The following is a 12,868-nucleotide window of genomic DNA, read 5'->3' on the forward strand; positions in this document are numbered from 1 at the left end:
TCCTGTGCTGACCAGTCTGTTCTACGCTGTGTCCCCGTCGCCTGATAACCTCCTGTTCTCCCTGCCGGCTGAGCGCCTCACCTGCCTGCGGCTGGGACATAGGGCCTGGGGGCCCCCTGCTCAGTGCCAGAGGGAGGATGACCTTTGATTGCAAGCTGCAGGCCAGGGGAGGGATGGGCTGTCTCTGCACTGGCCGGGCCAGAGGAATTCAGGGGTTGCCAGCTCAAGCGTCTCCTCCAGCCCAAGCACTGTGGCCTCTGTGGGAGAGGATTGATTGGTTGATTGATTGATTGGGAGGAAGCTGGAGAAGGGAGAGGGATGGGCCAGGAACTCATGGGAACTTTCTTGGCGGAGAGAGAGTCTGTCCGCCAAGGCCTGGCCGGCTTTGGGGCCTGACTCCTTTTTCCCGGCGGCCCAGCTCGGAGGCAGCGTGTTTGCCGGGAGCTGTCGTGTTGCCGGGGATGGACGTGTCACAGAAGGGACGTGGCGGCCTCGTGTCTACAGCTGCAGTGACCACCTTGCACCTGGACAGTCAGCACCTCCGAAGCTGCCACCTCCTGGCACAGCCGGCTGGATGGCTGTCACCCGGCGTGTCCCAGCCTGCTGTCCTGGGGGCTTTGCAGGGGCCACCGGGCACGTCCAGCCTCACCGGCGAGGTGCTTCTCTTCATCCCGCTACACAGATGTCCAAGGTGGCGCTGCCTGTGGCTCACGGAGCAGGAAGGAGACGCTGGGTCCCCTCCCCTGCCTGCTTGGCTCCTCTGGAGCAGAAGGCTGCCCGGGCGCCCAAGACACGGGAGTGGCTGCGATCAGTTTCTGCTGCCCACTCGCTGGCCGTGACCAGTGTGGGGCTCGGGGCTGCCCCAGGCTTTGGGCGAGTTCAGAGGGGTCTGGGCGTGCCGGGGTGTCTGCGGCAGCCCCTGGGGAGCGGAGAGACGGGACACGGCTTCTCCGTGCACTGAGCCCCTCGCACGCTACTCACCAGCGGGACAGAGCGGGGCGGAGGGCAGGAGGGAGGGACCCGCCGCCCTGCTATGCATTTCAGGTAGCGCGGCCCCAGAGTGCAGGGCCGGAGCAGGGACTGTGCGCGCGCTGCGGCTGTTGGGTGCTGGAGCAAGCTGCAGTGTACCCCCTTGCCAGCCCTGGGAGCAGTGGTGTCTGTCTGTCTGTCTGTCTGTTTCCCCCTCGCTCCCTGGGGGGTGGTGAAGGGGTTGGGGGGAAGGGGCTGAGGCCCAACATGGGCACTGGTTAGTGAGCCCCAGGGGCAGAGGAGGAGGGGAGGCTGGTGTTGCGGGATGGAGCAGGAGGTGGGGCTGGGGCTGAGCAGGAAGGGGGGTGCAGGGGGCTGGCAGGAGCAGGGCCAGAGCGGCCTCAGGAACTGCAGGGCAGGTTTGCAGGCGATGCTGCAGCCGGGAAGTCCCGCCTGTTCCTTGGGGTCCGGTGAGCCAGCAGCCCCTGTGCCCAGCCAGTGCAGAGTGCGGTGGGCTCTGTCCCTGTGTGCTGGGAGGGCTTCCAGGCAGGGCTGGCGGGGGGAGCCTCTTGCAATTAGCCCCCCCTCTGCCTCCTTCCCACAGGCGGCCAGGGAACAGCTGGAGCCCCCCAAGCTTCCTGGGCCTGTGGCTTTCAGGTAAAACAACAGCCTGTCGGCTCCCAGCAGCTCCTCTCCTGGAGGAGAAGCAGATTGTGGGACAAAGGGCCGGGACAAAGCTGCGCTGTGGCCGCCCCAGGGAAGTGGGGAGCTGTGAGGAGTGTGCTGGGGGCGTCCAGGAGGGGTGGGGGTGCTGAGTCTTCCTTTCCATCTATTGCAAGCCCCAGGATTTAACTGCTCCAGACAGGGAGGGGCAGCCAGGCTGTCGGTGACTGCCCTGGCCTCTCGCTGTGATGTGGTGTCCCTGTCCGCTGCAGGTGGGAGGGGCTGGTCCTGGAAGGAGGGGGGCACTGTGCCCCGCAGAGGGAACTGCTGCCCAGGGCTCTGGCAAAGAGCTGTAGTGGCGGAGGGGGGTGTCTGCTCTTTTGCTCCCATTACGCCTGTGAGATCACTGAGGCCTAGGAGTGGCTGGAGCCGGGAGGCACCTGTGCTCACTGATATACCCCTGCAGCTGCTCTGCCTCCAGCTGTTCTGCAGAGGTCCCGGCATTTAGTCTCCTAGGGCCACGTGAACTCAGAACCTTCGCCCCCAAGTCACAGTGGGGGAAACTGAGGCACATGGATGGTAAGTGACTTGCCCAAGGCCCCTGGCAAATCTGTGGCAGAGCTGGCTCCTGTCCCCTTGCCTGAGTCTGCTGGGGCGAGGGGTCACTGGGCAGCGCTGCTGCTCAGCACTAGCTCCAGGTTTGGACCAGGTCGGCCAGCTCGTGCTGCTGCATGCTTCTAATAGAGCCCCGCGCTGCAGAGCCCTGCGGCAGGTTATCCCAGCACGGGGCAGCAATGGCCACACACTCGCAGCTGGGCTCCAGCGACAGACACCAGCCAGGACAAGGCCCAAGAGGCCGGACCAGCAGAGCCAGGGGGAGTTTCCCTTCAAGTTGCTGTGTCTCCGGAAGCCCGTCTGCCCGGCGGCCTGAGATCATCCAGGTCACTCAGCCAGGGGTGACCTGCTCCACCACACCCACCTTAGCGCTGGCACTCGGGGCACAGGCCAGGCAAGGAAGGGGCTGAGGTACCTTTGGGGAAAGCACCTCTGCAAGCCGGGCTCGGGGGGCCAGCCGGCCTGGGGAGCTGGTGAACCAGCGCGACCCAAGCCAGGCCCCCACTGGGATTGCTAGGCCGGCCTGGGCCCACCATGGCTGGGGTTCCTGCGGTGGAGTCCTGGCAGGGCCTGCGTGGGCACAGCGAGAGCTCCCTCCATGCGCTGCCCCGGGGACCCCGGTCCGTGTGTGTCGGGGCCAGTCCTAGGCCTGGCGGGTGGCAGGAGACACCAGGATGGAATGGGAGATGTAGGCCCCTTGCAGGAGTCAGCCCTGGCCGTGCAGCCGGACCTCCTGCGTGCACAGGAGCTGGGGTCCGGCTCCAGCCCTGGAGAGGTCTGGGCAGTGGATTCCCTGCTTGCCTCCCCTGAGCCCGAACCGGGGCTTTGCCCACGAAAGCTTCTGGCCAAAATATCTGTTAGTCTCTAAGGTGCCACAGGACTTCTTGTTGTTTCAGGCAGTGGCTCCACAGCCACCGGGCTGTCCCCTGGCGTTCCGCTGCAGGGTGTGACACCAGCAGCCGGCACAGCCAGACCAGTCGCGACACGAGGGGCCGTCCGTTGCTGGCTGTCACCCTATGCTCCTCGGATGCCTGTGCAGGGCAAAGCCCAGGCCTGGGTCTGCTCTTGGTGCTCCCAGGGCTCCTGCTGGCCTCCCTGGTGTGACAGAACAAGGCCAAGAGCAGGGCGAGTCTGCGCAGGCTGCAGGTCAGTGCCAGCATGCTCTGTGTGTGTGTGTGTGCGCGCGCGCACACGTGTGCATGGACACACATCCCCGCACTGGGCCTGTTTTGCTCACACTTGCCATGGTGTGAATCCCCAGGAACGCTGCTGGAGCGCAGGAGTCATGCCAGGCTGCCCTTGGGCAGGGATCCTGAGCCTGGATTTCAACAGGTCTTGGGTGCCTGAGACCAACCCTGGCTGCCCAGAGGCCGTGCTCTGCAAAGCTTCACACACTGCAGCCCGGGGAGCTGGAGGAGAGAATGAGGGTCCGAGCAGGGCTGGGGCTTCCTGGCAGGGCCCAGGGCATCCATGGGGTGGGGCCACGGGGCTCCTACCTGGGCGCTGGGTTCTGACTACTGCTCCGTCAGCTGCTTTGGAGAAATCACCCCCCTGCGCTGCCCTGCAGTCCTGCGTGTTGCCCGCCCCCGGCGCAGCCAGGGGACATAGAGGGTGGGGGTTTCCCTTCCTCCAGGGATCCCTCCCTGCCACCCCCGCCCGCCAGTCGCCAGCTCTGAGGGCAGGCGCTTTGCCATTGCAATACAGCAGCTTGTGCCCGGGGCCCTGGGTGAGCAAAGTGTCCCCAGGGGACCCCCAGGCCCTGGCCCACGACTCCTTGGAGGTCAGACCCTTCCCTCCCCGGCCTGGCGCTTGCTGCTTCCTCGCTCCCCCTTAACGGCTGGGGCCCCGCCGCAGGGCCAGGCCCGACGCCAGGGGCGAGGTGCTACAGCCCCCCACGTACAAGCTTGGTGCACAAGGCTGCCCAGGGCTGCACCCTGGGAGGGGGCTGCGGTGGCACCAGGGCTCTCTGAGAACGCTGGCGGGAGCAGGCCTTGCCCGAAGGGGAGGCTGTCGGCCTGCCAGCAGATGGGAGAGCAGGCGGGCGGCTCGTTCGCTCCTGCCGGCTGCGGGGGGCTCTCGGCCGGGACGTCCAGGTGGTGCCGGCCCCTTCGGGCCAGCTGCAGCCTGGGCGCTGTGTGTCAGTGCGGGGGGGCTGCGGGGAGGCCCCCGCCCGGGGCACTTTGCATCTCAATGCTGCCCGCCGTAGAGGCACAAAGGAGGTTGAGGCGGCTGCTTATTAGCGCTGAGTTAATTAGCCAAGAAGCCCCAGTTGGGGGAGGGGAGCATGGCACCCTGCGGTGGCGGGAGGCATAGAAGGAAGGAGCTCCCCCCATCCCCCCCTGCGGGGAGGCGCTGTGGATGTTAGGGGCCCAGGGCTGGGGGCAGGGAGGGGCCTTTGTGCTCCCTTTGTGGCGTGTTGCAGAGCCCCCTCACTGTCCCCGAGGCGGGGAGCCGCTAGGGCTGCTGTTCCCGTAGCAAAGCAAACAGCCTCCCGTCCTGTGCCCCCCTCCAGTGCCTCTGGCCAGACGGCCAGGAAAGAGCAGCCCCTGGGCAGAGGCCAGGCAGGAGACCCCCAGCCCGCCGAGCTGTGCCCCGTCAGCAGCCCCACAGGCCAGGCAGGCTGCTGGGTCTGGCCCTGGAGGCAGCCTCCATGGAGGGTGCAGGGCACTGGCCAAGGCTGGGGTGTGGGCGCATGGTGCCCACGCTGGAGGGGGTGTTCGCACCCGGCTGCACTACAGCCGGGCGAGTGCGGGAGGTTCTCTGAGCCCCCGACTGCCTCCTGGGCCCAGCTCATCAGAGCCTGGTGCACTGGTGTGGGGGGGACCCTTCCGGTGCCCCCCTCCCGCAAGGGTCCCCCCTCCCGCCCTGTGAGCAGCGAGCTCCTGGCTGCTGCCCGGCTCCTATGGTAACTGGGTCACCCCCTGGCTCCCTTGGCTGGGGCGGCTGCTGCTGTCGCTCCCCAGCCCAGCCTGTGATTGATGAGCTGAGCTGTGCAGCTGACACCCGGCTCCCGAATTGTGATTAACTGCAGCGGGGCCGGGGCTCCCTCCGCCATTGTCTCGCCCCCTCTGCCCCTTTGCAGGAGCAGGGAGTCCGGGGCCACGTGCGGGGGACGATGGGAGAACAGCTGCATGCTGGGCGAGGTTGGGGAGGGGATGGGGAAGCCCCTCCAGGCTCAGCCCAGAGGGTGGAAGATGCTGTGGAGCGACCAGGAAGGAGCTAACGGGGGCGCCCTCCATCTGGGTTGGGACGAGCTGATTCCCTGGGCAGGCAGAGCCGCTGGGGCTGGGCAGCTGGGCACAGGGCCTGGCCGGGCTGCTGGCCCAATGTGCTCCGACAGCAGACCCAGAGGGGTTACGGGCCCCCTTCCACTGAGTCACAGGTGATGCTTTATGGCCTCCTGCAAATGGGCTACCCAGCGGGCTAGTGCTTGGCTCCTCTCTGCCACCTGCCACCGGCACAGCACCCCCGGGTCCTTTGGCGCTTCCTCGCGTGCAGGAGAGTGGCTCCCAGAAGTGCCCTACGGAGAGGGAGCTGCGGGGGGTGAAAATGCAGCCACCTCTGGGCAGGATCCCCCAGCAGCCGCATTCAGCGCAGGACGAGAAGACTTCCCAGTAGACGCTATTCCGCAGGCAGAGAACGGCCCCTCCCAGAGCCCGGGGACTGGGCTCGCATGAGCTCTTGCAGGACCAGGACTCCCCTGGCATTTCCAGCCCCCTTGAACACTGCTCAGCAGAGCTCTGAATCCTCTGGGACCCACCAGCAGCGTCCCGGGACTGGGCCCAGCTCCAAACCCAGCCAGCCCCCAGCTCAAGGGGGCAACAGGCCTGGTCACAAGCAGCATTCCAGCTGAGCAGCTGCCCGGGTCTCTAGGGCCACAGCGACGCCTGGTGGAAAAAGCTGCGCTGTGCGTGCCAGGGGAGATGGCGCACCGGTGGGTGTCAGGAAGGTCTCTCGCTTACAGGCGCCTTTGCCTGTTCGCACTCCTACAGGAATCTTGCAAATGCCTGGCACAACTCGTGCCATGCTCGCCAGGCAAGGGCCCGCCACCCCTAGCCCAGGGCTGCCCTCCGCATCGGTCCCTGGGTGCCGTTCACAGAGAAGTCTGTGGGATGCAGCTCCCAACCGAGCTGGCTTCACCCCATGCAACGGCTGGGGCAGTGCTGGCTGAAGCCGGTCTATGCCAGGCAGATGCGGTGCGGCTCAGAGGAGTGGTGTAACCGCGTGCCGGGGGGGCCACTCTAGAAAGCCCCTTTTGCAAGTCTAAGGTGCACCGCAGAATGACAAGCACGTCAGGTGCCAGAGAAATGCAGCTACTTCTGGAGGGGAACAGAACAACACCTGCACTGCTAGACAGCAGTTTGGGCCAGGAGGGGAAGACGGAGCATCCAGCCCATTGCAGTGAGAGGGGAGTTTAGAGAGGAAAGACACCCAGGATCTCAGGGCTGGCCGGGGGCTTTGGGTTTTCAGTGATGACAGGGGGAGACTTTTCCATCACCTTTGCAAGCTGGTACCATCCACCTCACACTGTTCATTAGCCCTAAGCATGCCTGCCTCTGGGTGGGCTTGACAGAGGACCGGCGTCGGTGTCACTTGGCTTTCCTGAGCAGGAAGTCGCTATCCTGTTTGTCGCCTGCCCTGGATCCACTCAGCTAGTGGCCAAGTGGAACAGGTCCCAGCCTGGGGCAGACTGGAATCTTCCCCCCTCTCGTGGCCCTCGGAGGAGAGTTTTCTCGGAGGAGAAGGAGTTGTATGGGCGGCTTTTGGGATGTGCGTCTGCTTTGAAGTCAGAGCTGTGAAAAGGCTGATCTCTTTCTGGGGTGTATTAGCACCTGTGACCCATAACACATGGCGGTAACTGACCGGCTCTGCTCAGCACAAGGAAGCAGGTGCAATTCCAGGCCCTGCATGCTAGGAAAGATGCGGACAAACGGGAGCGCGTCTGAGAACAACAAAAAGAACCAAAGGGTTTGAACCCGACCTCTGCGGAAAGGTTAAAAAAACAGGGTGTGTTTAATCAGAGGACGGGGATCACTCACTCTCCCTGCCCACGGAAGGGAGGAGGAGCAGACACCTGCAGCAGGGAGATTTAAGTTAGCTATTAAGGAAAACTTTGCTGTGGTTCTGCCCTGGCCCAGGCCTCCAAAGGAGGTGGTGGAATCCCCCTCCTGGCGGGCTTTGAAGAACAGGTTGGACTGACCTTGTCCGGTTTAAATGACCTCTCTGGGGCCTCTCCAGCCCCACGGTCCTGTGCTTTCTGCAGGACAGTAAACCCCAGCAGGACTGTCAGGCGCATCTCCTCAGGAGAGCACGGAACGCCCCCGTTAAAATCCCACGCGCCAGGGACCGGGGCGGGTGGAGAAGGAAGAAAGGCCGGACCTGCTCAGTCAATAGGGAAAGGTAACAAAAGTTGGCTCCAGCTGCTGTAGCAAGGAGGAGAGCCGACCCCAGCAGGCCTCAGGGAGCACAATCACTGGGTGCAACCACATTTCAGGCTTGAGAGGAGCTGAAGAGAGGAGAGAGTCATCTGTCTCCCAGTCACCGGAACCGACGCCCCGAGTCAGCCAGCGCCCTGGGGACCCTGCCATGCAGCGCAGGACGGAGATACCTTGGATTTGCGGAGGGACCCCTCGGGGCGCAGGAAAGCCTTAGGCCAGGTGCTGGGCATTGCTGGGCGCCAGCTGCTCCCTCCTAGGTCACCCATGCAGACCTGTTTTGCTTGAAACTTCCCAAGAGAAACAAACGCTCCCTCAGGCGGCTGGGCAGGGCTTGAGGCGCAGTTGTATTGTCTGGGCAGCTGTCTGCATCCCCGGCTCCATCCCCCTCGTGCAGCCAAAGTACGTGGGGCATCGTGCAGGGACCTGGGCCTGTGTGCGCCGCTGGCCGGGGTCTGCTTTGGAATGCCGAGTTTGGTGGTGCTGGGCTGCAGCATGGAGATCCGGCGAGCTAATGGGATGGGGGCGTAGGGCTTCCTGCTCAGTCCGGGGGTGCTGGACGTCCCAGGCCAGCACGTTCCCGGCCAGAGCACCGCCTGGGCCAGCCTCACGCCGGGCACCGCAGGCTGCAGTAGTCGGCAGATCGGAAGAAGCTGTAGACGTTCACCAGAGGGAACATGATGAGGGCCCCGGTCAGAGAGCCCAGCTGCTCTGCTGCCCCATACCACACGAGGGCGCTGTGGTTCTGGCTCCGCACCATCACCCCGGTCATCACCTTCACGTAGCTGAGGCTCCCAGTGAAGAGCACCCAGGAGATGACCTGCAGGAGGAAAAGAGAATCCTCTGGCAGCAGCAGCAGCAGCTTGACCCAGGCCGGGCTGGGGCTGGGGCCGGGGCTGGGGCCGGGCTGAGAGCGCGAGAAGGGGACCGGATCCTGGAGCCAACGCAGAAGGAAGAGCAGCAAATCATCGAATCGTAGAACACCAGGACTGGAAGGGACCTCGAGAGGCCATCGAGTCCAGCCCCCTGCCCCAATGGCAGGACCAAGTACTGTCTAGACCATCCCTGACAGACATCTACCGAACCTGTTCTTAAATATCTCCAGCGATGGAGATTCCACAACCTCCCCAGGCAATTTATTCCACTGTTTGACCACCCTGACAGTTGGGAACTTCTTCCTAATGTCCAACCTCAACCTCCCTTGCTGCAGTTTAAGCCCGTTGCCTCTTGTTCCATCCTCAGAGGCCAAAAAAGAACAAGTTTTCTTCCTCCTCCTTATGACACCCTTTTAGATACCTGAAAACCGCTCTCATGTCCCCCTTCAATCTTCTCTTTTCCAAACTAAACAAGCCCAATTCTTTCAGCCTTTCTTCATAGGTCACATTCTCTAGACCTTTAATCATTCTTGTCGCTCTTTTCTGGACCCTCTCTAGTTTCTCCACATCTTTCTTGAACTGCAGTGCCCAGAACTGGACACAATACTCCAGCTGAGGCCTAACCAGCGCAGAGTAGAGCGGATGAATGACTTCTCGTGTCTTGTTCACAACTCTCCTGTTAATGCATCCCAGAATCAGGTTTGCTTTTTTTGCAACAGCCTCACACTGTTGACTCATATTTAGCTTGTGGTTCACTATAACCCCCAGATCCCTTTCTGCTGTAGTCATTCCTAGACAGTCTCTCCCCATTCTGTATGTGGGAACAGCAAAGACCTTCCAGAGCCCGACAGAGGGGCTGGGGAGGGAGCAGCTACTTACAATGATGGCGTGTCCCCAGGCTGAGTGCTGCAGGAGGGGGCATGGGCTCAGGACAGCCATGGCCATGTTGTAGGCCCCGAATCCCGTCCCTGCCAGGGAGAGTGCAGCCTGCAGGGCCAGTGACCTGGGAAACACACAAAGAGTGACTCCCCGCCGGGCCCCCAGGCTCTGGCCCTATGGTAGCCGGGCCCAGGCTGGAGTCACAGCTGCCTGAGCTCATGGCTCCAGACACGGCCGAGTCCCAGCCCCGCATGGGAGACTGCGAAGTAACTCTGGCTGCCTGGCAAAAGGGCAAGGGAGCAAACTCCCCGGGGATTCCCGTGGGGCGGGAGGGTCTCTCCCAGAGCAGCAAACCCCTCGGCTGCTTTGCTGACTGGGCTGTGGCTTGCAGCTCTCGCAGGTACCAGGGTCAGCACTTCTCCCCATCCAGCCCAGCTGCCGTTTGGCTCTGCGTCCCCCTGGGAGGGGTCAAAGCGTGAGACTGCAGGGGCCAGCCCAGGCCTGGGGCAGTGGCTGGGCAGTGCCCGGGGCTGCCAGGGCCGTGACTGGCAGGGTTGGGATTGGTGTTGCTTTGTGCTTCTCCCCCCCACTGACCTCGGAAGCCCCGAAATCTGAAGTGGGGCAGATCAAGGCAGTTACTGATGGGACTTGTGAGCAGGGTTCGCTGTGAGCTGAGCATGCGGGCAGCCGCCCAGGAGAGATTCAGGTGTCGCCCAGCCCGGATTAGCAGAGCGCTGGCAGCTTGTGTCTACTGGTGGTGCACAGCTTCCTCTGCCTCAGCGCACAGAACAAAATTTATTCTGCCCACTTTAGATCCCACAGCTGACAGCTCTTGGCCAATGCTCCTTACGAAGGCAGTGCCGTGGGGCTGGCCAGGGGCTCTCTTAGCAGCCCGGACTGCCCTCGGGTGCGTTCCCACTCCAGGAGGGGCTGCTGAGCTGTGTGTATGGGACAGGGGGTGTGGAATGTGCCGTTGGGTGTATCTGTGGGTGTAGTAACCCCAGGGCCGCCTGTGCTGCCCTCTGGGGTGGGGGGCACCCACCTGCTGGGCAGAAACATGGCGACGGTGCAGGCGAGCGGGTTAGCCATGGAGCTCAGGGTGGCAGACAGGTGATAGGCCACGTTGCCATAGGGCAAGCAGGAATAGGACTGCACGGACGGCAGGACCCCATTGGTCAGAGCGTTCACCCAGGCAACCAGGGCATAGATAACAGTGAACTTGGCTGGGGAGTAGGTGACCTTCTCTGGGCCAGGAGCACCGGGCTCCTCGTCGGCGTGGGCTGGCTTTCCTCCCCCAGACAGCCTGGGACCGGCGCTGAGGCTTTCCTGAGAGGAGCGGAGGGTGATGTCGCTACGACACAGGTTTTGCCTGGACAGCCCGTAGGCCTTGGGCAGCCGGGTGAGGAAGAAGAAGGCGATCAGGCAGGCAACCATCATGGCGCACAGCAGGAGGAAGAAGACCATGGTGGAGAAGTTGGCTGGGAGATACTGGGTCTCCATATGGAACTGGCCGCCCTCGCCGGTGTGGTTGCCCACGGTTACGTTGCGCTCCTGGGTGACGTTCACACACCTGGTGATGCCGGCGCCCTGGGCCAAGGCCACGAGGGCCGGGAGGAACCCGCTGAGCCCTTCCCCCAGGAAGAAGGAGGTGACGTAGCCGGGTTGCAGCCGCCCCAGGAAGGGCAGGAAGGTGACTGAGGAGGTGCAGTCCACCAGCGCCAGGCAGAAGGCGAGGCCGAAGAAGGCCGTGCTGTGGGGCTGCCCTGCGACGGGGGAAGTCCAGCTCCACAGGAAGGCCAGGAGCAGGCAGGCCAGGGCGCCCACGGCCACCACGCCGTAGATGATGGCCACTTCGCTCAGCAGGCCGGGCTTGAAGCGGTGCAGCAGGGTGACCAGGAGCGGCCCCACGTTGGCCAGCTGGATGAGGATGGTGATGTAGGAGGGCAGGTACCACTGCTCAGGCAGCCTGGCCACCAGCAGGGGCAGCTCCACCCACAGCCCGTTGATGGCTGCCCAGGAGCCCAGCCCAAAGACGCAGGCCAGCAGGTGGACGTGCAGAGCCATAGCTGGGCTGCGGAGGGAGCCCCAGGCCTGCCCCTGGGAGGAGAGCCAGAGAACAGAGGGTTAGCGCCTCTTCAGGGGCGGCTCACTGCAGCCTGGGGCCCTGCTCCCAGACTGCTCTGAAAGGGCCTCCAGAAAGTCCCCACGCGCTTTACGCCCTTGGGCCCGTTTGGGCCCTGCACCGAGCGCTGGCCCCCCCCCAGGCCGCTGGCTCCCCCCGAGGCTGGAGCGGGGCATTGCCAGCTGGGCCCGGGCATTTCTAGGGAGACCCACGCCCTCCCCCGCTGCGTGAGAGGGGACGCAGCGCTCTGCAAAGGCGGCGCAGGCTCCGGCCGAGGAGCCCCCTCACCGTCTCCTGCTGCTGATCTGGGCAGCATTGGAGCCCAGGGCCTGGGTGAGATGCAGCCCTGGCCTGACAATGCCTCTGCTTCCACCCGCGCCAGCTCTGAGCCGGGGAGGGGGCTCCCTTACCTGGCACGCTGGAGAAGGACAGAGGCCCCCAAAGGCGGCTGACCAATGAGGGGTGCCAAAGCCTGAGTCCTGGCAGCTTCCCTTCCGTTGGCGGGAGGCAGGCTGCCCACCGGCTCTACCTCCTGGCAGGGGCGCAGCCACACTGGCAGCGTAGGCCCCTTTCCCTCCCTAGGTCCAGCCGGAGTCAGAGCGTCTCAGCAAAACAGAGACACCAGGGCAAAGCCGGATGCTCCCCTCCTCCCAGGCAGCCTCCTCCACCTGCCAGGAGGAGCTAAGCTGGGACGAAGCAGGTGAAGTCAAATGCCTGACTGGCTGCCAGACTCCACCCTGAAACCAGAGCCTGCCTATTCCAGAAGAGCTGAGTCAGGTGCCCTTTCACCAGCCTTGAGCGGCTGCTCGTCAGCAGGACCCCGAGCTCAGAGCTCAGCCAGCCTGGCCCAGCCCTGCCCAGCACCCTGCAGGGAGCAGAGCCACCCAGCCGACCCCTGCACCCCAGAGACCCCAGGACCCCAGCCGGCCCAGCCCAGCCCTGCCCAGCACCCTGCAGGGAGCAGAGCCACCCAGCCGACCCCTGCACCCCAGAGACACCAGGACCCCAGTTCAGAGCTCAGCCGGCCCAGCCCAGCCCTGCCCAGCACCCTGCAGGGAGCAGAGCCACCCAGCCGACCCCTGCACCCCAGAGACACCAGGACCCCAGTTCAGAGCTCAGCTGGCCCGGCCCAGCCCTGCCAGGCCCAGCCCAGCCCTGCCCAGCACCCTGCAGGGAGCAGAGCCACCCAGCCGACCCCTGCACCCCAGAGACACCAGGACCCCAGTTCAGAGCTCAGCCGGCCCGGCCCAGCCCTGCCCAGCACCCTGCAGGGAGCAGAGCCACCCAGCCGACCCCTGCACCCCAGAGAC

General features: G+C 64.3%; 1 protein-coding gene across 1 annotated transcript; it reads right to left on the reverse strand.

Annotated features, from left to right (window-relative positions):
- Positions 1-7,281: 7,281 nt before the first annotated feature.
- On the reverse strand, positions 7,282-11,500 carry SLC52A3 (solute carrier family 52 member 3). Its single transcript, XM_075011791.1, has 3 exons — positions 10,479-11,500; positions 9,437-9,560; positions 7,282-8,502 (listed from the first exon to the last, which is right to left on the reverse strand). The coding sequence occupies exons 1-3, from the start codon at positions 11,498-11,500 to the stop codon at positions 8,290-8,292; spliced, it is 1,359 nt and encodes a 452-aa protein (XP_074867892.1). The 3' UTR covers positions 7,282-8,289.
- Between the last annotated feature and the right edge of the window lie 1,368 nt (positions 11,501-12,868).

Source organism: Carettochelys insculpta, chromosome 17, assembly GCF_033958435.1.
Source record: "Carettochelys insculpta isolate YL-2023 chromosome 17, ASM3395843v1, whole genome shotgun sequence".
Classification (NCBI taxonomy): Eukaryota; Metazoa; Chordata; order Testudines; family Carettochelyidae; genus Carettochelys; species Carettochelys insculpta.